Source organism: Rhinatrema bivittatum, chromosome 4 (genome assembly GCF_901001135.1).
Source record: "Rhinatrema bivittatum chromosome 4, aRhiBiv1.1, whole genome shotgun sequence".
NCBI lineage: Eukaryota > Metazoa > Chordata > Amphibia > Gymnophiona > Rhinatrematidae > Rhinatrema > Rhinatrema bivittatum.
In genome coordinates, this window is record NC_042618.1 from 141990005 (window position 1) to 142009842 (window position 19838).

The 19838-nt window shown below is 42.2% G+C and overlaps 1 protein-coding gene across 1 annotated transcript in view; it reads right to left on the reverse strand.

Annotated features, from left to right (window-relative positions):
• The window catches only part of MIPOL1 (mirror-image polydactyly 1), a 1009124-nt gene that overhangs the window by 910562 nt on the left and 78724 nt on the right, over positions 1–19838 (reverse strand). Inside the window, exon 4 of the mRNA XM_029598907.1 lies at positions 11168–11256. Coding sequence (XP_029454767.1) covers positions 11168–11177 — 10 coding nt within the window. The 5' untranslated portion in view covers positions 11178–11256. The remainder of the gene's footprint in view (positions 1–11167; positions 11257–19838) is intronic.

The following is a 19838-nucleotide window of genomic DNA, read 5'->3' on the forward strand; positions in this document are numbered from 1 at the left end:
GTGTTCAAGGTAAGATTGAAGTCTCATCTTGCGATCTTGATTGCCTTTGGTGACATCCTTAAGCATAAATTACAATGACTGAATCATGATTCTCCACCAAACATTTATAGCAGATCTGGTGATGGTCCGTGATGGACATTTCTGCATGCACTTGGGAAAAGACTTGAAGCTGCTAGTCTTCTTCTCGGGCATTATGAGGAAAATAAATTAAGCTAAATTAAGAGAGAAAATGTGTATAATTTAGAAGATGACCTGAGAAGAAAAACCAAGATGGCAAGGGCTGCAGCTTAAAGTGGGTCCAGCAACATTGAATGAAAAAAAAAACACAAGAAAACTTCAGAAGTGCTAAAACTTGTCTAGGGCGGTATTTGCCAACTTTTTCAGACCTAGCATTAACAAAAGTGTTGTGTGCCACACCATCCTCTACAAAGGAGTCAGTGCACACATGGAGAAGACTAAAAAAAAAAAAAAAAGAAGAGCTAGGGAAACACTTGAATGCCCCACCAGTCTCCTCCAAATTTTAAAACAAAAAAAGGAGAGTGGAGATATGCATGAACCCATCACAATAGCCCAGCTCCCTTTATAAAGCAGGTATGATGCGGGCTGCTGCATGCAACTGTCAGAAGTCCTTTACTGCTGCTGCTCCCAACACTCAGTGCATGCTCTCCCCATCTTACTCAGCCTGGGGATAAGACAGAAGTTGGAAAGGCTCAAAGGAAAAGGCTCAGGAAGGGGAAGAGGAGGAGGTGCTGCATGCAATGTGTGTGCTGTACAAAGTAGGATGCAGCTATCCATGCCCTACAACATGCTGCCCATTAATTCCCATATTCCGGGGCTCATGTTGTAACTAGGATGGAGAGAAATGCTGGACTATGCAGGCTCTCGGAAAGGAGTTCCGGTATGTTTAACAGTAACCACTAGTGTCTCTTGTTGCTGCAAGGTGCAGAGGGCAGAATCAGGTGCTAGTCTGGACCTGAGCATCAGATAGTGTTGACTTTTCCATGGCACACCTGATTAGGTCTGCTGGTACACTGGTTAGGAAACATTGGTCTAGGGAACTAGAAAGGGCACAAAAAGTGTTTCCAGTGGCAAAACAGCCAAAGAAAACAATGTGCCTGAAAAGGCTCAGTTAGGAAAAGCTGTTATCTGAAAAATGAGATCACAAAGTTGAGGCACAGTGCAGGGACACGTGAATGCAGAAGCTATCACACATCCCAGCAGATTTCTAAACTTCCCTGTATAGCTCTGGAAAAGAATCTGATTGGCTCTGAGTGAGCGCCGATGACATCAGCCAATTATGTGACTTGTCTTCAGAGAACAGAGAGACTGGGATGCTGTTTTAACAGCAAGATAAATACTGGGTTGACTGCTTACATAAGAGTCAGGATCAAGAGTCATTGTATAGTATTTTGAATTATATTTAATAAAGCGGCATTCTTTTCACACAAATGTGAAATATAGTTTCTTCTTTCTACTAGATGGGCTGGGGGGCAACTGATTTGTTTGTTATCAAAAAAATTTGCATTACTTTGTTATTCAGAAATGTTTTATAAAAAGAGGGGTCACTGAAGTCTGTTTTCAGGGTTATTTTTAAATTTAGTAATTAGCTTCGGCCTTCCCTATACCTTCCACTCCTTTCTTCCCACACCTTTTCTATTCAGTTTATTTTTAGTAACATTTGTCACTTTTACAAAAAAAAAATTACATATTACATTTCTAATCAAGCTTTTCTAGAGTAACCTGAAATTCAGGAGTAGATTAGTGGGACAAGCAATAGGCTGAGAACCAGAGAAACTGGGGTTGAAATCCTTAACAATCCTTGTGACCTTAGGCAAGTCACTTTATCTCCTAGGGTCTCAGGTACTCACTCAGACTGTAAGATCTTTGCCCTGAATTCTAATTATGTTATGAGCTGTCCGGAGCATTACTTGGCAAAAAGAGCTAAAGAACTTTTTCTTAAACTGAAACATGGAATACACATTTATGGGATAATTTTCAAAGATTTTTAAAGTCAGCAGGTAGTTTTTACCCACAGACTTTATACGACTTTTCAAAGCAATAGTAGGTGAAGACAATTATACCTAGTAACGTGTGTGGGTAGTTTTCCCAGCAAATTTTAAATGTTTATCTTTTTAAATCAAAAAGTATGTACATAAATTGAAACCCCTCCCCTGGTAAGCGATACAAATGCATGACTACACCCTGCATGCGTGTATTTTTATCCACATATCAGGTGGGCAATGTTATAAAAGCCAAAGTCTGTGGGTAAAGCAGTCTTTTACCCACAGAAACAGAATCAACATCAAACAAAAAACATTTGAATAAACCCTTCTGTGCTCAGAAATGTAAGGACATATTTCCATACTGGGGCTATAGAGGATGGTGGGGCATAGATGGAAGAATAATTTGTTCCCAAAAGTTTCCAATTTGTTTTTAGACCTTTTGAGTTTCCATGCTCAGCTTATTTGAAGGTTAAATTTCAAATGAAAGCACGAGCCAAACAGGAGATTATCTTAAATTACAGCTTTTTTTCCTTACTCTAAAGGTGCAGCATTAACAAAGGATCTTAAGCAGCCACTGGCCAGGAACCAAAAATTCCCTCCTATGCAAGGCCATAGCTCCAGAATAACTGCACAAGTCTTAAACACAAAGTTTCCTAATCTAGAATTAAGGTATAGTGCTTGCTAGTGGATAAAATTATCTGCAATCTTTCTCACGCTAAGCATAACTGAGTTGTTTCTTATACAGAGGGATCTATCAAATGCTTTTCATGTAATAAATAATGTTTTCAATATCATACATAACTTCAGTGTTTGTATTTTGTTGTAAGTCCAATTTCATAAGTCTGATTAACACACTTTGGGCTTCATTTTCTAAAGTATCGTAGGCCTGCGATACTTTAGGAAATGAGGGGTGGGGGGCCGAAACGGGGGGCGGGCCTGCGCTAGCCGGCAGCAATCGCGCCGTCGCGGTGCGATCGCTGCTGGTTTCGTACCCAATAGCGCCACCATAGGAGGTGTAGCTATTGGGAGCGAAATAGGACGCGAAAAGGGCCTTACCTTTTCGCTGTCCGCGGCGTCGGTGCAGAGTCAGCCCCGGTGACGCCCCAACTCCTCGTCTTCTGGGGCCGACTCCGCTCCCATCCTGCTTAGAAAATGAGGCCCTTTGTATCTCATTCACTAAGGCAGTGGTTCTCAACCCTGTCCTGGAGACCCCCCCAGCCAGTCGGGTTTTCAGGATATCCACAATGAATATGCATGAGAGAAAATTTGCATGTTATGGAGGCAGTGCATGCAAATTTTCTCTCATGCATATTCATTGTGGATATCCTTAAAACCCGACTGGCTGGGGGGGTCCCCAGGACAGGGTTGAGAACCACTGCACTAAGGGTTTTCCCCCTAGACACAAAATGGGAGAAAAGTCTTAATGAACCTGGCCCTTTATTTGCCAGTTTTATGTAAGTTTTCAAGTATCCCTTTATTCTAATCGATTATTACTAAGATATTCAAAGAACATGAAATGCTCGTTTCAACAGATAACAAGAGAAATGATAAGTGAACTATATTAATTCCTTCTACCTGGCAGCCTTGAAATCATAGCAGGCACACCAGACTAAGGGCCTGATTTACTAAAGCTTTTCTCCCATTCTGTATCTCTGGGAAGAATGCTTAGTAAATGAAGCACTAACACATTCTGTTTCCAAATGAGCTTCTCAGGATTAATTATTATACCTGGATAGCAGCAAAGTATAGAGTATAGTTAGGAATATGCATTGCAAAATTGTCTTAGTTATCTGGGCACAATATACCAACACAGTCTTTACAAAGCTGTCAATATAAATTATTTGAGCCTAAGTCCTTATATGTTGGCTTATACAGTAGCTCTATCTAGTGGTCAAATGTGTTATAGATTTTCTCAGTCAGGATTTAGGGCCAACTGTATTAAGCATTGAGGATGTGCAGGGTGACATTTTTGTTTTTCTATTTTATTTCACTTTGTCCATTTTGTTCTAGCATGCATTATTTTGAAATACAGCATAATAAATGTTTAGTGCATGCTATTTCAGTTTAACACATGCTATTTCGAAATTTAGTGTGCACTAAAACAAAACAAAACTGACTATAATGAAAATGTGCAACCCTATCACCCATTTACATGTTGGAAACAGGATGCTGGGCTTGATGGACCCTTGGTCTGACCCAGCATGGCAATTTCTTATATTCTACTACTACTAATGTTTATTTATAGAGTGCTACAAGCTGTATACCGAACATAAGAACTGGCTCGAACCAAGGGTCCATCAAGCCCAGTATCCTGTTTCCAACAGTTGCCAATGTTTGGTGAGGAATGATTTAAAGTTTCAAAGATGGGTGATTAGGAGAGGTTTGATTAAGAACAGGGACCACTTTATCTAAGAAAACCAGAAAAAAATAAGAACTCTGTCCCACAAACTATATAAGAAAAGCAAGAAATGTGACCTTTATCAGTCCACCCCAAAGTACTTTCTGCCTTCTTTTTGGATGGGTATTGAGGTCTGAATGATGCAGGCTGATGTGGGGACGTTAGGGACAATACAGCTGTTTTCTGTTCCTTTAGTTTTGTGACTGTTTCAGTGAATTTGTCACCAAATAGATTATGGCATGGAAGGTTAGCCAGCTTATCATGGACATCGTTCCTGATGGCGCTTGACCGGAGCCATGCCAATCATCTTGTGGCTATAGAATTTGCTGAAGTTTTAGAGGACACCTCGAAGATGTCTTAAACCTTCTTCCATGTTGTGGAATTTCACAGGCAATGTTCAGTCTGAGGATCCCTGCATCAGATACGGTTTCAGAGTCTACAAGTTCTCAAACAGGTACTGGGCGATAAAAAAACTGATGTTTTTGCATTAAGCATGCTCAATTGATACGAGCGCTTTGCAAAGTCATCCAGTAATTTTACGTTTCTATATAATGGTGTATTTGAAAGCAACCTAGACTTTTTTGCTTTTTGCATTGCAGATTCTACAACAACCGATTGATGGGGTAGCTGTACCGTAGAATAAAAGGGGGAGTCCCTCATACGATATTTGTTATCAGTTTTACGTGAAGTAGATGGAGTAGTAAGAGAGGTGTCCCAAGACTTCTCCATGAAGGCATTTAGCACTTGGTTTTGAGGCAGTGCTACTGGTTCGCTGGGAGTGTCAAATATTTTTAAAACGCCCATCATCTCTTGACGGGGATCGTGAAGTTTTCTGGTCTCTACATTTAGGAGTAGACCCACTTTTTCTAGAAACTGTGAATATGTTAAGTCTTCAGGCAGAGATGCCGTTCAGGCGGGACCTCGGCTGGATCTGAAGGGCATCCCATTGATGAATCATCAGAGGAAGATGTAAGTATAAAGTCTTCCAAGGGTGTTGATGGCCTTTGTGGTTGGACCTTCGGTAATGGACCTGAAATAGAGGGGTCTTCTAGCATAGATGGAGTCTCCACTGGAGTAAGCGGTGGGGGTGGGTTTTCTGTTGCTCTATCTGTTATGGTTTTGAGGTGTTTGAGTGGATTCTCGGGGTACTCTGGAGGTGACCACGCCCACAGGGAGGAGCCCTGTGAAGAGCCACAGGGCTCCTCCCAGGGCCAGGCTAGACTCAGAACACACAAACACAGAGATTTGTCTTTTTATTAAACAGCTGATGAGTTCCACCAGAGGTGGATCCTCGGCAGAGGAGACCCGACTCACAGAGATGGTTAGGGAAGTCCGGTTGCAGGTTCCCAGTACAGTAGAGCTGTAGATGAGACAGACTGCTATTTAGATTACTCACTAAGTTGGTAGCTGATGGTAGCAATTCCAGTAGGTAAGAGTAGATGGTTACAGGCACCGAGGCAGGGAAAGCAGGCCCTCGAGGAGTGAATACCTGATCCCAGTAAGGCACCTGAAAAAAAGCATCAGTCACTGACATTATTTTGCCACAGGCGCAGAATTTAAATCCTGGGCGAGGCATGATAGAAAAAATAGCCTTTCCTGTGGTGAAAAAGTTTTCTTTCTTCTCTTTTTACCTCACAAACTCCGCGTGCGATCAGTCGCATGGAAAAAAACGGACTGAGGAGCCTCAGGCAAACGCGGGAAGATAGTAGAGGGAGCACCTAGCTGAAAGACTTTACTAGACTTAGAGAGCTCCGCCACCTAGTGGCACGGAAGACATACCCAGACAGCATGGCTAATTCAGCTGCTTATCTACGTGAAAAAAAAATCATATGTTAAATTGTATAGTCCAGAGGCTGGGTCTGCAGAAGATTATTCCAGTTTCTGTGCTTCACTATCTCTTCCCCATCTTACAGAGGAACAAAAGCAGGTTCTGAACACTCCCATTTCGTGTACAGAGGTTAAAATGGCCATTCATCAATCTAAACGCCTAAAAGCCCCGGGCCCCGATGGGTACTCTGCAGAATTTTATAAGTGTCTTCTGGAGAAGGTGGGGGCCCCCTTGACATCCTTGTACTCAGATCTTATTGTGCAGGGTAGTTTCCCAACTCAGATGAACCATGCTCATATCTCTCTCATTCCCAAACCGGGGAAGGATCCCTTGGCTGCTGATTCTTATAAGCTGATTTCCTTGCTTAATTTTGATCATAAGCTGTTGGCAAAGGTTTTGGCAGATCATAAGCTGATCATAAGCTGTTGGCAAAGATTTGGCAGTTTTCTTTCCTTTCCTCATAGGACATCATCAAGTTGGATTTGTAAGGCGGCGATATGCTCTGTCAAATATACAGTGTATACTTGCTGCTATAGAAATGAGCCGACAAACTGAAACCCCATACTTACCGTAGTTATTAGTTTCGATGCTGAAAAAGCATTCGATAGAGTGGAGTGGAATTATCTATTTTATATTTTATGGCAGATGGGCTTTGATGGTTTCTTCTACAATGCAGTTCAGTTGTTATATAAGGATCCCCTGGCGACCTTAATTGCGAACAGTGAACGATCTGATTCATTCTTTATTCGACGTGGCACTCACCAGGGTTGTCCTTTGTCTCCCCTACTGTTTATCTTACAACTGGAACCATTATTGATAGCATTACAGGAAACCCCTCAGATTAGGGGAGTTCGTTTCGGCGAGGAAATTTTCAAGGGCGCTGCCTTTGCAGATGACCTCTTGGTTTTTCTGACAGATCCCTATTCTTCATTGCCTCATCTATTAGATCTGTTTGACACGTTTGGAGCGTTTTCGAGCTTTCGGCTTAATAAAAGTAAATCTTCGCATTGGCTTTCCCTGAAGCACTTCAGGAGCGTTGGCGGGCTCCTTTCCCACTACAATGGGCGGGACCCTCTATTCGTTACTTGGGGGTCTATCTGCAGATCCAGCTCAATTATATCAGTTGAATGTCCCCCGTCTTCTTGATTATACGCAAGAGACGCTCCAGCGAGGGCAGCTCTTACCTCTGTCTTTGACAGGCCGAATACATTTGTATAAAATGATTCTTCTTCCAAAATGGCTTTACTAGCTTCAAAATACACATTTACATATATCACATCGAGATCTCCAGAAAATAGAACGGTCCATGTGAATATTTTTTTGGAGGGGTGGGAAGGCACGATTACCTCTCCTTTGGTTGCAAGAACCATGGGGAAAGGGTGGGTTGGGAGTGCCCAACATGGCTCTCTATAATCTGGCTAGCCACATGAGAGTGCTTCGGGACTGGATAGTGGGTACTTCATCGTATACTAATCTCACCGCAAGAGCTTTAGCATATCCTATTGATTTGACGCATGCCCTTCAGGTGGAGCCCGGTAACATCCCCGCTTTTCGACTACCTCTTTGTCTTTCCATTCGCTTAGATGCTCATGGGTACTTTTAACTAAACGACTGAAAGTTCCTCGAGTTTGCACGTATCTCTTACCCTTGGTGGGCAATGCTGATTTCTCCCCGGGATTACAGACGGCAGCCTTTCGTAAATGGCAGATTTTGGGTATCACCCGAGTGGGTCACGTACTCACACGGGAGGGAAAACCACTTCCTTACCCAGAATTTTGAGAATATTATGGGTTGGGTATCTCCTCGGTATTCCCATATTTACTACTGGCCCAATACCTGAAAGCTCTGCCATTAGTGTTTGTACAGCAGACCACTTTCCAAAAATTAGATAAGATTCTGCAATTGGAGAGGGCTCAGGCTCCCTCCCTATTGGTTTATTATAAGCAGTTGCGTGCGGCGGGACGTGTAGAACTCTGTAGTATACTTGCGGATCGTTGGAATGGAGACGGGGACTTCTCGGTGACATCCCATACACTGCAGGCTTGTTTTAGGAAGGTGGCCCGGCTCTCGTATAATAGCTACTATCGGGAGGTACAATATAAATTTTTGGGGAGGGCATATATATCACCGCAGATGGCTCATAGTCAGCGACTCACGGTCCCTGCTTTCTGCGGTCGGTGCCCGCATGCACTGGGTACTTTAGCCCATGTGTTTTGGGCCTGTCCTGTTATTAAGCATTTTTGGTCTAAGATTGCTCGTTTTTTAGCCACAATTTTGGCGGTTTCAACCCCGGTGGCACCTTTATGGCTACTTTTTGGCTGCATTCCACCATTGCGGATCCGAGAGCCTGGCACACGTTTATTGATACAAAAAGCATGCTTAGTTGGCAAACAGGTCATATTAATGGGTTGGAGAAATGTGGACCCGCCCTCTTTTTGGGTGTGGTGTAATCTTTTTTACACTATGATACATATGGACTGTCTCTCTTCTCAAAATTCACCTGCCCGTCGATGCCATTTTCTTGCTATATGGGAGCCCTATATCCAGACTCTTCCGCACCATGCTCAGAGCAGACTGCTAAATGACTGAGTATTGATATCCTGATTGTCTTTTTTTTGTTGTTGTTTTTCCTGTCCTTCTATCTACAGCCTGGTTCGAATGTCTTCTTCCTAACATTGATACATGTTAATTGTGCGATATATGAAGATGAATATCAGGGACTTCGGGACAGGGAGGGAGGGGGGAGCCTAATGGGGGGGAGGGACTATAGACTATATGTTGTTCAATATGTATTTTCTTGACATGATTCGGCGATGTTACGCATCTGAACATTTTGCATGTGTGTACATTTTCTTGTTGTTGGAAAATGTTAATAAAAACGTTTATACATTAAAAAAATCGTAACTATAGAAAAGGCACAAAGAAGAATGGTACAACAATTGCTGTCTAAGGAGGTAATTTTCAAAAAGGATTCACACACACAAAACTGGGTTATACGCACTTAAATTTGCTTTTGCTATATGCTACTTTTATGCATTTAATTCCTTTGAAAATTCATTCCTATGTGTACAGCATTATTCCTGTATATATTATTAAACAATTCAATTTGAATTTTTATTGCGCTTCTTAAAGGTCTATTTTACTTAAGTAATAATGCTCTTTGAAGAGAGCACTTACTGTCAGTTACTATTAATTCTGGAGGAGCTGAAGGCCCAAGCCAAAGCTGAGACATTCTGAGCATTAAACAATGATCCTCAGAGAACAAGGCATTTAAAATATCTTTTAGCAAAGCTGAATGTCCAGGGTAAAGCCAAAGGTTTTAATAGGCAGTAAATGCACTGCACTGTCCAGCTAAACAGTGACTGTAGCTATTAAAAGAGGTTTGTGTAAAGATTTCGCAAAAGAATTTCTCATTATATTTTTGTAAAAATGTTGATTTGAACTTTCCTGTAGTCTTGGAAATGGGAGACAACCATCCTTAGTAGAGGGATCTCTTATATTTTTTACTGCTTAATTAATTAAATTTGAAAACTTCTTCTATGGTGACCTATTCCAGCTTTAGCTGACTGTCTTGTGGCTGGGGCAAGATGAGAAAGTCCAGTGGCTCATTCATAGAACAGCTTATCGTGTGGCTTCACATGACCAACACACCACATGCTCTCTGATATTCTGGAAACATCAAACCTTCATGATGATTTTAGATTTTAACCAATAAACCCCCAAAAAAGTCCCCTTATGCAAAACCTTTTTAAAAAGGTGTTTATTAGATAAATACTGGAAAGACACCATTTCCCCTAGTACTCGCTCACTCCTCCATTGCCTAGTCTGGATCATATGCTTTGTTTTTGGTCCTTTTCCATGCTAATGACTCCTCAGCTGCACAAATGTCTGTATTTGATCTAACAAGAACACCTGGCCCGAAAAACACTGATAAATACTGATTTTTGGTAACCCCAAAGAACCCCTAAATAGCTAGAAAATAAGCACCTAAATTTACTATTCATCAGCACCTAAAATCAGAAACCCTAATAATAATTCTCATTCCTTTGGTGACATTACAATCCAAATACTGCGGCATCACAATCCAGAATCTATGACTTTTTTTTTCCAGGCCAGCATGAAATGGGATTGTCCCAGTAGTTCTGTATCCTTAATAAAGTGAGAGCAGTCTTCTTTCACCATGCAGAAAAATTAAGGGGTAGATTTTCAAAAAGTGCGCGCGCTACCCGGCACACGCGCATGTTATAAAATGCCAGGTCGGTGCACGCAAGGGGGGGTATAATTTTGCAAAATCACACAGCAAAACATCAGGGCCTTCCCCAGTTCCCTCCCAGTCTGCTCCAATTAAGGAGCGAACTGGAAGGGAACTTCCCAACCCCCTACCCTAACTTCCCTTCCCCTATCCCAACTACCATTATTTTTTGTTTTACCTTTTGCTCCTGCAAAGGAGCAGGTGCAAGTTGCACGCCCAGCCCCCAGAATCCCCATTTTAAAGCCCCGGCACTTACACGCTTCCCAGGGTTTACGCACGTGGCCGGGCCCATTTGAAAATGGGCCCAGCACACGTAAGACCTAGCCACGCACATAAACCCCAGGATTTACGCGCATCGGGGTTTTAAAATCTACCTCTAATGTTGGAGCAAGGTGTGCAGCGGCCCCTCTACACGGAAACCACACTGCAGAAATTTTAAACAAATCTTTCAAAAGGCAACATAAAGGTAATTTTAAAAGCAATTACAAACTCCAAAACTCCCTATCATGGCAAAGGTGAGAGGTCTGTCCCTGATGTCTGTCTGAGAAAGGCAGAGATCTGCCCCTGATTTCTCCAAGGGAGAAGTAAGAAATAGAAGTGAAAGCAAAAGAATGTGTGTACCAGTTTTGAAACAAAGGCAGTGGGAACGGGAGACTGAGCAAGACAATAAAAAGATGTGAAATTACCTTCATACATGTCCACCAATCTGAAACTCGACTTCTTCTGCTTGTACAAAACAAGACTAAACTCTGCTTCATGCACGTAAGCAATATCCCTAGAAGAAGAATCCTCAACATTAAAAAACAAAAAGCCTTAATGATGAAAGAATAACTAATCACATTCTTCTTACAAATGAGGTTCTCTAGACAAATCATTATTATAAAGTCCTTAAAATTATTATAATAAACAACTAAATTAATAAGCTGCTGAAAATGATAATCTACTTGTCTAGACACAATCTATCAAATCTTTGGATCAATTACTGCAAATCAGCGTGAGTTTCTAGAGTGGATCCAGAGGAACACTTTCGGTTTCATACATTAGTCTTCTATCATGCTGTGTAACTTCCAAAAATGGTTATAAACTAACTACTCATTAGGTTAAATCATAAACAAATAACCATAACCAAAATCTACCTAATATCTTATAATAGGAGGAACATGTCAACTTATTTTGTTTTATCAAAAAATATAATGAGAAGATGGTGGTAGTTTCATATATTATACTGATTTTAAAGTACCATCCCAGTTACCCCAGTATTACTTTTTATAATCATCAACTTGCCACCAACCTCCCCGTGAGTTTATGTGAAAAGTGCCACCAAAAATAAATTTGTTTTCTTATTCTTATTCCTCCTTAATAGTTGAAACACACCGCCGATCATTCAACAATCAATTCATGCTATGTCCCTTCGGCACGTTACATGGTAAACAATTTAAAACTTGTAAACCAAGAAGAAATACTTATTTGCTTCATGCTCTAAAGTTTACTTGGTAATCCCATTGCTTGATCTTCCCAGTTTACTTCATGCTCTAAAGTTACTTGGTAATCCCGTTGCTTGATCTTCCCAGCTTGCTTCATGCTCTAAAGTTACTTGGTAATCCTGTTGCTTGATCTTCCCAGCTTGCTTCATGCTCTAAAGTTACTTGGTAATCCCATTGGTTGATCTTCCCGGAGCCGCAACAGAATCCCACTTAAAGAAGCATCCCTTTTTTAAAAAGCTTCCTTTCTTTTAAAAAGTTTTAGAGGACCAACCTGCTCTCTTTCAGCTAGCTTCCATAAACTAAACTGTTTTCAAGTGGCATCCTTTTAAAAACGGCAGACCAATCAGTATAATATATGAAACTACCACCATCTTCTCATTATATTTATTGATAAAACAAGTTGACATGTTCTGCCAATTCTAAGATATTAGATAGGTTTTGGTTATGGTTATGGTTATTTGTGTAACTTCCAAAGGCATACTTTATTCTCTGACAGTGACAGTACAGGTTTTCTAGGCATGCTTTCATTCTCATTTCTCTCATTACTTTCTAGGGAATAGAGGCACAGGAGTGTTTAAGAACATATTTGAATGAAGAGTGGGAAAGACACTTTGGTTTTTTACCCTTAGTTTGTGCTGACTAAGAAACACGACAGGATGGCAGATAAAGGCCACAAGGTCCGTCTAAGTCTGCCCAATTTCTTTCATATGCTGATCTCTGCCTTTTATCTTGCTTCCTCCCAACTAGGGATCCTATGTACTTTTCTCACACTTTTTAAAATTCTTTACGGTTTTTGTCTTCACCATGAGCTAATTCCATACATCTACCACCCTTTTATCTCCTGAGTCTAGCCTCAAACCATGACCTCCTGTTCTAGAATACTTGTTTCTCGTGCATTTTTTATACCTTTTAAGACATTTAAAACCCTGTATTATATTGCCCTGCCTCACCTGTCCTCTAGGGCATTACATATTTAGGGCTATTGATGCAAACAGCACAGTGCAGCATGCTCCACCTGCTTCCTCTGTCAATCTACATTATGGTGTCACCAATGGGGGAGCAACTTTTAGGGAGTAATTTTCAAAGGAACTTAGGAACATAAAACCCACTGTTGTGCATATAGGTGGCTCTCTGAAAATAGCCCCATCAAGTATACAAGCAGACAAGATTTTGTGTATACTTTTACATGAATACTCAATAGGTGTTTTGAGGGATGAAGCTGGGGTAGGACTGGAATTCTCAAAAGTATGTGTATAAATCTAAACGAAAAAATTACACTGCTCATGAGCAGGTATAATTTTGTGCACGTACACCCATGAGTTTTCAAAGCCAATTTATGTACAGAAATCTGCTTTGAAAATTCTGATAAAAGTCAGTAGGTAGTTCAGCTTATATAGGCTGTTTGAAAATCATTCTTTTAATGTCTGTAAAAGGGTAGCAGTAAGGTTCATGTGAATAACTATTGCCTGGAATTTTTTCCAAGACCCACATAGGATTGAAATTGGCCCAGGAGTCTTAAAGTATCGCCTACACATAATGTGTCCCAAAAAAGAAAATAGATTATCTTCCTCTACCCAGGGAACATCATTAACAAAAAAGATGTGCGAATTTGCACTGTTCACTTTGCACATGCTTAGGAAGACTGAGATCATAGATGTAGAATGTTGAAAAACCAGGAGTCCATCATGAGCACTATGTGGATCCAAAAGGAATCAAATCACATTGTAAATAAAGCTGATGCACTTCAGAGAGAAAATAAAATCAACCAAACTTCACTATCATTTTAAAAAAGACAGCAGAATATGAGGCAAAAGCAAGCCAGCTACGTATGTAACTACATATAACTTTTCAGAATGCTGAAGGGAAGTTACTACGCAGAGTCAGAGCAAGGACCATCAAGCCCTGTACCCTGTGAGTCTGACAGCCCGGATAACAAGTACCAAGCAGATCCCAAATAATAATAATTGATCTGTTTCATGTATCTCACTCCCATGCATGGAATGTGCAGCATAAAACAGCTTCCAGATGCAAATCATCTTTCAAAAATTAGATCTTCAAATGTATTTGTGCTGTCTTCCTAACTTCACCTGAAATTGCTTACTGACAAGGTGGCAACAGTGCAACTTATTCTTTCCTTCAAACACAAATATCAATAGTTGTCTCAGTAATTGAAATACATGCCATTAATTATGGAACTCGCTTTCTTTATCCTGCCTTCATTGTCTTTCTTACCCCATCAAAATATATATCTCAAGTTCCATTTTCTACAATCTGAAACTGTGCCTGACAAAGTTTTAGTACAACTCAGATTAACTTCAGTCATATTTCCCATGTCAAGTTTGCCACAATTCTCAGAAAATAAAAACCAGTAAGACAGGTCTAGCAAGACTTGTTGCTCTTCAACACATACCAATTCCTACTAATATTCTCCTCCCCTCCATATGTATAACCATTTCCTCTTTTAGAATGCCTTCCAGTATTTCCTAACGATTAGCAGTCGCTTAACCCAGGGTTTACCAATCTGAGAGTTAGGACCCCAAATGGGGTCATAAAACCTTCAACTGGGGTCACAAATGCCTCAAATGGCAGCACTCTTCAGGTGCTAGTAGCATTAATAGTGGAAGACAGCATGAGGCTTGGGCCAGCCATGGAGGAAGAGGAGGGCTTAGTATACACAAGCTGATGGAGACTGCCACTGCTCCTCTCTCCTCACCCACCACTGAACCTAGCTAAGAAAAAAAATAACATTGGGTCTGCCATTAGTCTGCTCTCTCTTCTCACCAGTTGTCATCCACATTTTACACAGGGCCCAAAGAAGAATGTGGCTGCTGACCTTAACCAAAGAGATATTTGGAGAAGGAGCTGTTTGAAGGGAGAGAGCAGATGCAGGAGTTGGAAGATTGGATCAGCTGGAAAGGGATTGTCTGTAGGTGAGAGAAGGGAAAAGACAGAAGATCGACTGGGGGATATAAGAGAGGAGCTGGAAATGAGATGGGATCAGCCAGGGGATGTGAGAGGATTGGAGGGGAAGAGGGAAAATTGGAACATAAGAACATAAGAAAATGCCATACTGGGTCAGACCAAGGGTCCATCAAGCCTAGCATCCTGTTTCCAGTGGCCAATCCAGGCCATAAGAACCTGGCAAGTACCCAAAAACTAAGTCTATTCCATGTAACCATTGCTAATGGCAGTGGCTATTCTCTAAGTGAACTTAATAGCAGGTAATGGACTTCTCCTCCAAGAACTTATCCAATCCTTTTTTAAACACAGCTATACTAACTGCACGAACCACATTCTCTGGCAACAAATTCCAGAATTTAATTGTGCGTTGAGTAAAAAAGAACTTTCTCCGATTAGTTTTAAATGTGCCCCATGCTAACTTCATGGAGTGTCCCCTAGTCTTTCTACTATCCGAAAGAGTAAATAACCGAAGACTGGAAGGTGAGTGGAGAAGGGGATGAAAGCAAGGGAATGGGACAGCTTTGAGAGAGGATCTGCCGGGAGTATAATAAGGGGTTGAGGGTAAAAGGATCAGCAGCGAAGATGCAAAAAAGGGCTGCAGGGATGAGAGAGGATGCGTTGCCTTGATGAGAAGAGCTGGACAATTTAAGAGGGCAGGTCAAGAGAGGAAGTCCGCTGGAGGGGTGGAGGTTGAGCGAAACGATCAACTGAAAAGATTGGATGTTGAGAGAGGGGATATGCTGGGAGAGGAACCACACTTCTGATAATTTGTTTTCGTCGTATTCTGGGGTCATGTGAATTTTCAAGTGCTAAAATAGGGTCACATTGGCTGAAAAGCAAGTTTGCTTACTGTAAACAGTGTTTTCCGTAGATAGCAGATGAATTAGCCATGCTATCTGAGGTACGTCTTCCATGCCACTAGGCGGCGGAGCTTTCTAAGTCTAGTAAAGCTTTCAGCTAGATATTTCCTCTTGTACTCTCCCTGGTTTGCCTGAGGCTCTTCAGTCCGTATCTAAGCAAGATAGTATGCCATGTCAGAACTGTCTGGGGAGGTGGGAGGGTCAGCATGGCTAATTCATCTGCTAACTACGGAAAACCCCGTTTACGGTAAGCAAACTTGCTTTTTTCACGTAGATAAGCATCTGAATTAACCATGCTGTCTGGGAGTCCCCAGCTGACATTTTGAGCCGAGGTGGAATTGTATTGTGTTTATTATTGTGCTCAATACGGGAATATTAGGCGGACAGTTCTTATAAAGGCGTTTTATGTGTAGAACATGTGCTCTTCTGTAGTATAGTCCAGCCCATGTGCACATCATCTGCAGTCTTTGTCTAAATAGTAATGGGATGTGAAAGTATGCAGAGAGGACCACGTTGCTGCTTTACGATGTCTATAATAGGTACTTCAAGGATGTGGGCAATTGATGCAGCCATTGCACGAACTTGATGCGCCTTAGGTGTTGATGAAAGATGTTCTGAATGTTTTTGGAAGCAGAACTGTATGCAATTGGCTATCCAGGAAGATAAAGTTCATTTTGTCACTGGAAGTCCTGATGCATTTGGATTAAAGAAGAGGAAGAGTTGTGAGGGTCTGTTAGGTATGTGGGTGCGCTGTTTGTAATAGGTAAGCGCACGTTTACAGTCAAGGGTGTGAAGTTTTCACTCATTGTCAATGGCATGAGGTTTTGGATAAAAAATATGTAATGTGATGGTTTGGTTTAAGTGAAAAGTGGAAACCACCTTTAGTAGAAAACTTGGGTGTGTGCATAATGTCACTTTGTCATGATAAAATTGTAGGCAAGGAGGGTAGTGAACTAAAGCTTGAAGCTCTCTAACCCATCTAGCTGATGTTAGGGCAGTCAAGTAGAGTACTTTCCAGGAGAGATATCTTAGGTGACAAATGTCCACTGGTTCAAAGGGCAATAGCATTAGTTGCTCTAGAACTATGTTGATGTCCCAGGGCACTGGCGGTTTTTTGATCGGGGGGCGTAAGCGTAACACCCCTTTAATGGGTACAAGAGAGTGACAGGATATGGGTTCATCGTTCAGGGGAGTATGATAAGCTGCTATAGCACTTAAATGTACTCATAGAGAGGCTGTCGCTAGGCCTTCTGTATAGAGTAGATGAAGGTAGGAAAGAAGGCGTTCGGGTGGGGAGGTAAGTGGATCAATACCTGTTGCGCAGCAGGAAGTATAGCGTGACCATTTTCTTTGGTAGTTGAGTCTAGTGGATGGTTTTTATTGTTATTTAGGAGAGTTGTGGGTGGATCCTTGGATCAGTGGCAGATGACCACGCCCCCGGGGGATGATCCCAAGAGGGACCACCGGTTAGGCTCAAAGTTAGGAGACAAACACACAATAGTTCTTTTATTAGATAGTATACTGAACCACCAGAGATGAAAGTAGTGAGCTGGAGGCTGAGCTGAAGAGAGACTGAGATATAGTGAGTAGGCAGGGTATGCAGATGGTAACACACAATGTCCCAATGAAGCCCATGAGCTAGAAGGTATAGGCCCTCAAGGAGCGAGTACCTGGTTCCAGGGAAAGCTTAGAGAGAATGATGGTAACTCACTGATGTAGCTGATATAGTTGGTAGTGAAGAATTCCAGGCAGAGGTGTATTCAAAGCAAGTCTGGGATCAGGCCCTTGAGGAGCGAGTACTGGTTCCAGACTGTCACCTGAAAAAACAAGGAGAAAGCGAGGCCCACAGGAGCGGGTACCTCTGGTAAGTCCAAGGAGGCAGAGTAGCTTAGACAGACAAAGCGAGGCCGTTATCAATCCCGTTATAAATTGTGTTAGCAAATTCTGAGACCTTAAATATCCGTCGTGGGTGATGTCATCTTCGGGGGACGCCCCCGAGGTTCGCGCCAATGCCGATACTTCAATCGGGGCCGCGCGCACACCCCTAGGCATCCAGAAAACATGGTGGTTGCAGCGTCGAGCCGGTCCGGGAATGCCCGAGGACAAGTGGCAGGAGAACGCCTCGGTAGCAAATAGTCTTGCAGATGGAGAGGGAGGCGCCAGAGAGGTAAGGAGGGCGGAGAGAGGGTGTCGGGCAGCGCTGGACACAACAGTTTTCTAGAGGAAACTAAGATGTCTTGGAGTGAAGGAGCAATGTCTACGATTTGAAAAGCGAGCCATTCAATCTCCATGCCGTGAGGTGCAGGGAGGAATGTAAAGGATGAAGGAGTGATCCGTTCTCCTGGTAAGTAGTTGAGGATTGTTGCCCAGAGGAAGAGGGTCCCTCATTGACAGTTGTATGAGATAGCTGTACCAGGGTTGTCTTGGCCAGGCTGGTGCAATGAGAATCAACTGTGCGAGAAATTTGTGGTATTGAAGTCTATGATGAAAGCGTCCGGAGCTAGTCGAGAGGTGCTCGGGTACACTGAGCAGAAGGCTTCTACTTTCCTGTTGCGTTCCGTCGCAAACAGATCGATGTAGGGAAGACCCCATATGGAGAATATGTGATTCGTTGTTTCCTGATGTAGTTCCCATTCGTGAGGGTGAAATATTCTGCTCAATTTGTCTGCTCTGGAGTTGTTGATTCCCGGCAAGTAAGTTGCTTGTAGGTTGATGGATCTGTTGTGTGTCCATTCCAGGATCTGTATTGTTTCTCTGCACAGGTTCCATGATCCTGACCCTCCTTCTTTGTTTATGTAAAACACTGTGACTTGATTGTCTGTGTGGATCATTATAGTTTGTCCTTTGAAGAAGTGTTCGAAAGCTTGAAGGGCATTTCGTACTGCTCGTAGTTCCAATAGGTTTATGTGTAGGTCACGTTCTTTTGTGGACCACAACCCTTGAGTTTCAAGATGTTTTTAGGTGAGCTCCCCAGCCCGTGGGAGAGGCATCTGTGGTGAGTACTATTTGATGTCGAGGCAGTCTTAGGGGTGAACCCATGGATAGTGTCAATGGTAGTAGCCACAGGTGTAGATCTTTCCTCATGCTGACTGTTACATGTACCAGGGTCGACAATGGATGCAGGAACTGAATCCATTGATGTTTGAGACCCCATTGAAGATGACACATATGTAAACGAGTGCGGAATTACATAAATGGAAGCTGCCATATGACCCAGCATGGTCATAATTTGACGGGCTGGAACAGTCTTGGTATGGAGAAGAGTTGTGGACAGCGTGCAAATCGCAAGTGCCCTTGGGTAGGGCAGGAATGCCTTGTCTTGAATGGAGTCTATATAGGCTCCGATGAACTGCAAAAGTCTGCATAAGTTGAAGGTTTGACGTCTCGTAGTTGATCAGGAGACCTAGATTGTTGAGGCAAGAAATTGTGCAAAGTAAGTTTTTGCGTAGGAGAGACTGGTTGAGTGCTACTATGAGCCAGTCATCTAGGTAAGGAAATATTTGAATTCCTTGACGTCTAAGGTGTGCCACCGCTACTGCTAGACATTTGGTGAATACTCTGGGGGCAAAGGAGAGGCCAAATGGTAGTACTTTGTATTGGAAATGTCTGTTGTTCATCTGAAAACAGAGGTAACACCAAGAATTGGGATGCATTGGTATGTGAGCGTACGCATCCTTCAAGTCCAGTGAACACATCCAATCTTTGGGTTGAAGAAAAGGTAGGATGGGTTTGAAAGAAGTCATTTTGAATTTCTCTTTGTGAATATATTTGTTCAGCACACGTAGGTCTAGGATTGGGCGTAGACCTCCCGATTTCTTGGGAATGAGGAAGTATTGGGAATAGAAACCAGTGTGCGATGTCTTGGAAGGTAGTTCCCGAATGCAGTTTTGTTGGAGAAGAGTGTTCACTTCCCGTAGGAGATGGTCTTTGTGTACTGCTCGATGTTTCTGTGGAACTAAGTGTGGTATGCTTGGCACCGATGTAAAATGGAGAGAATATCCTTCTTTTATTATTTGTAGAACCCATTGATCGGATGTGATGGACGACCATGC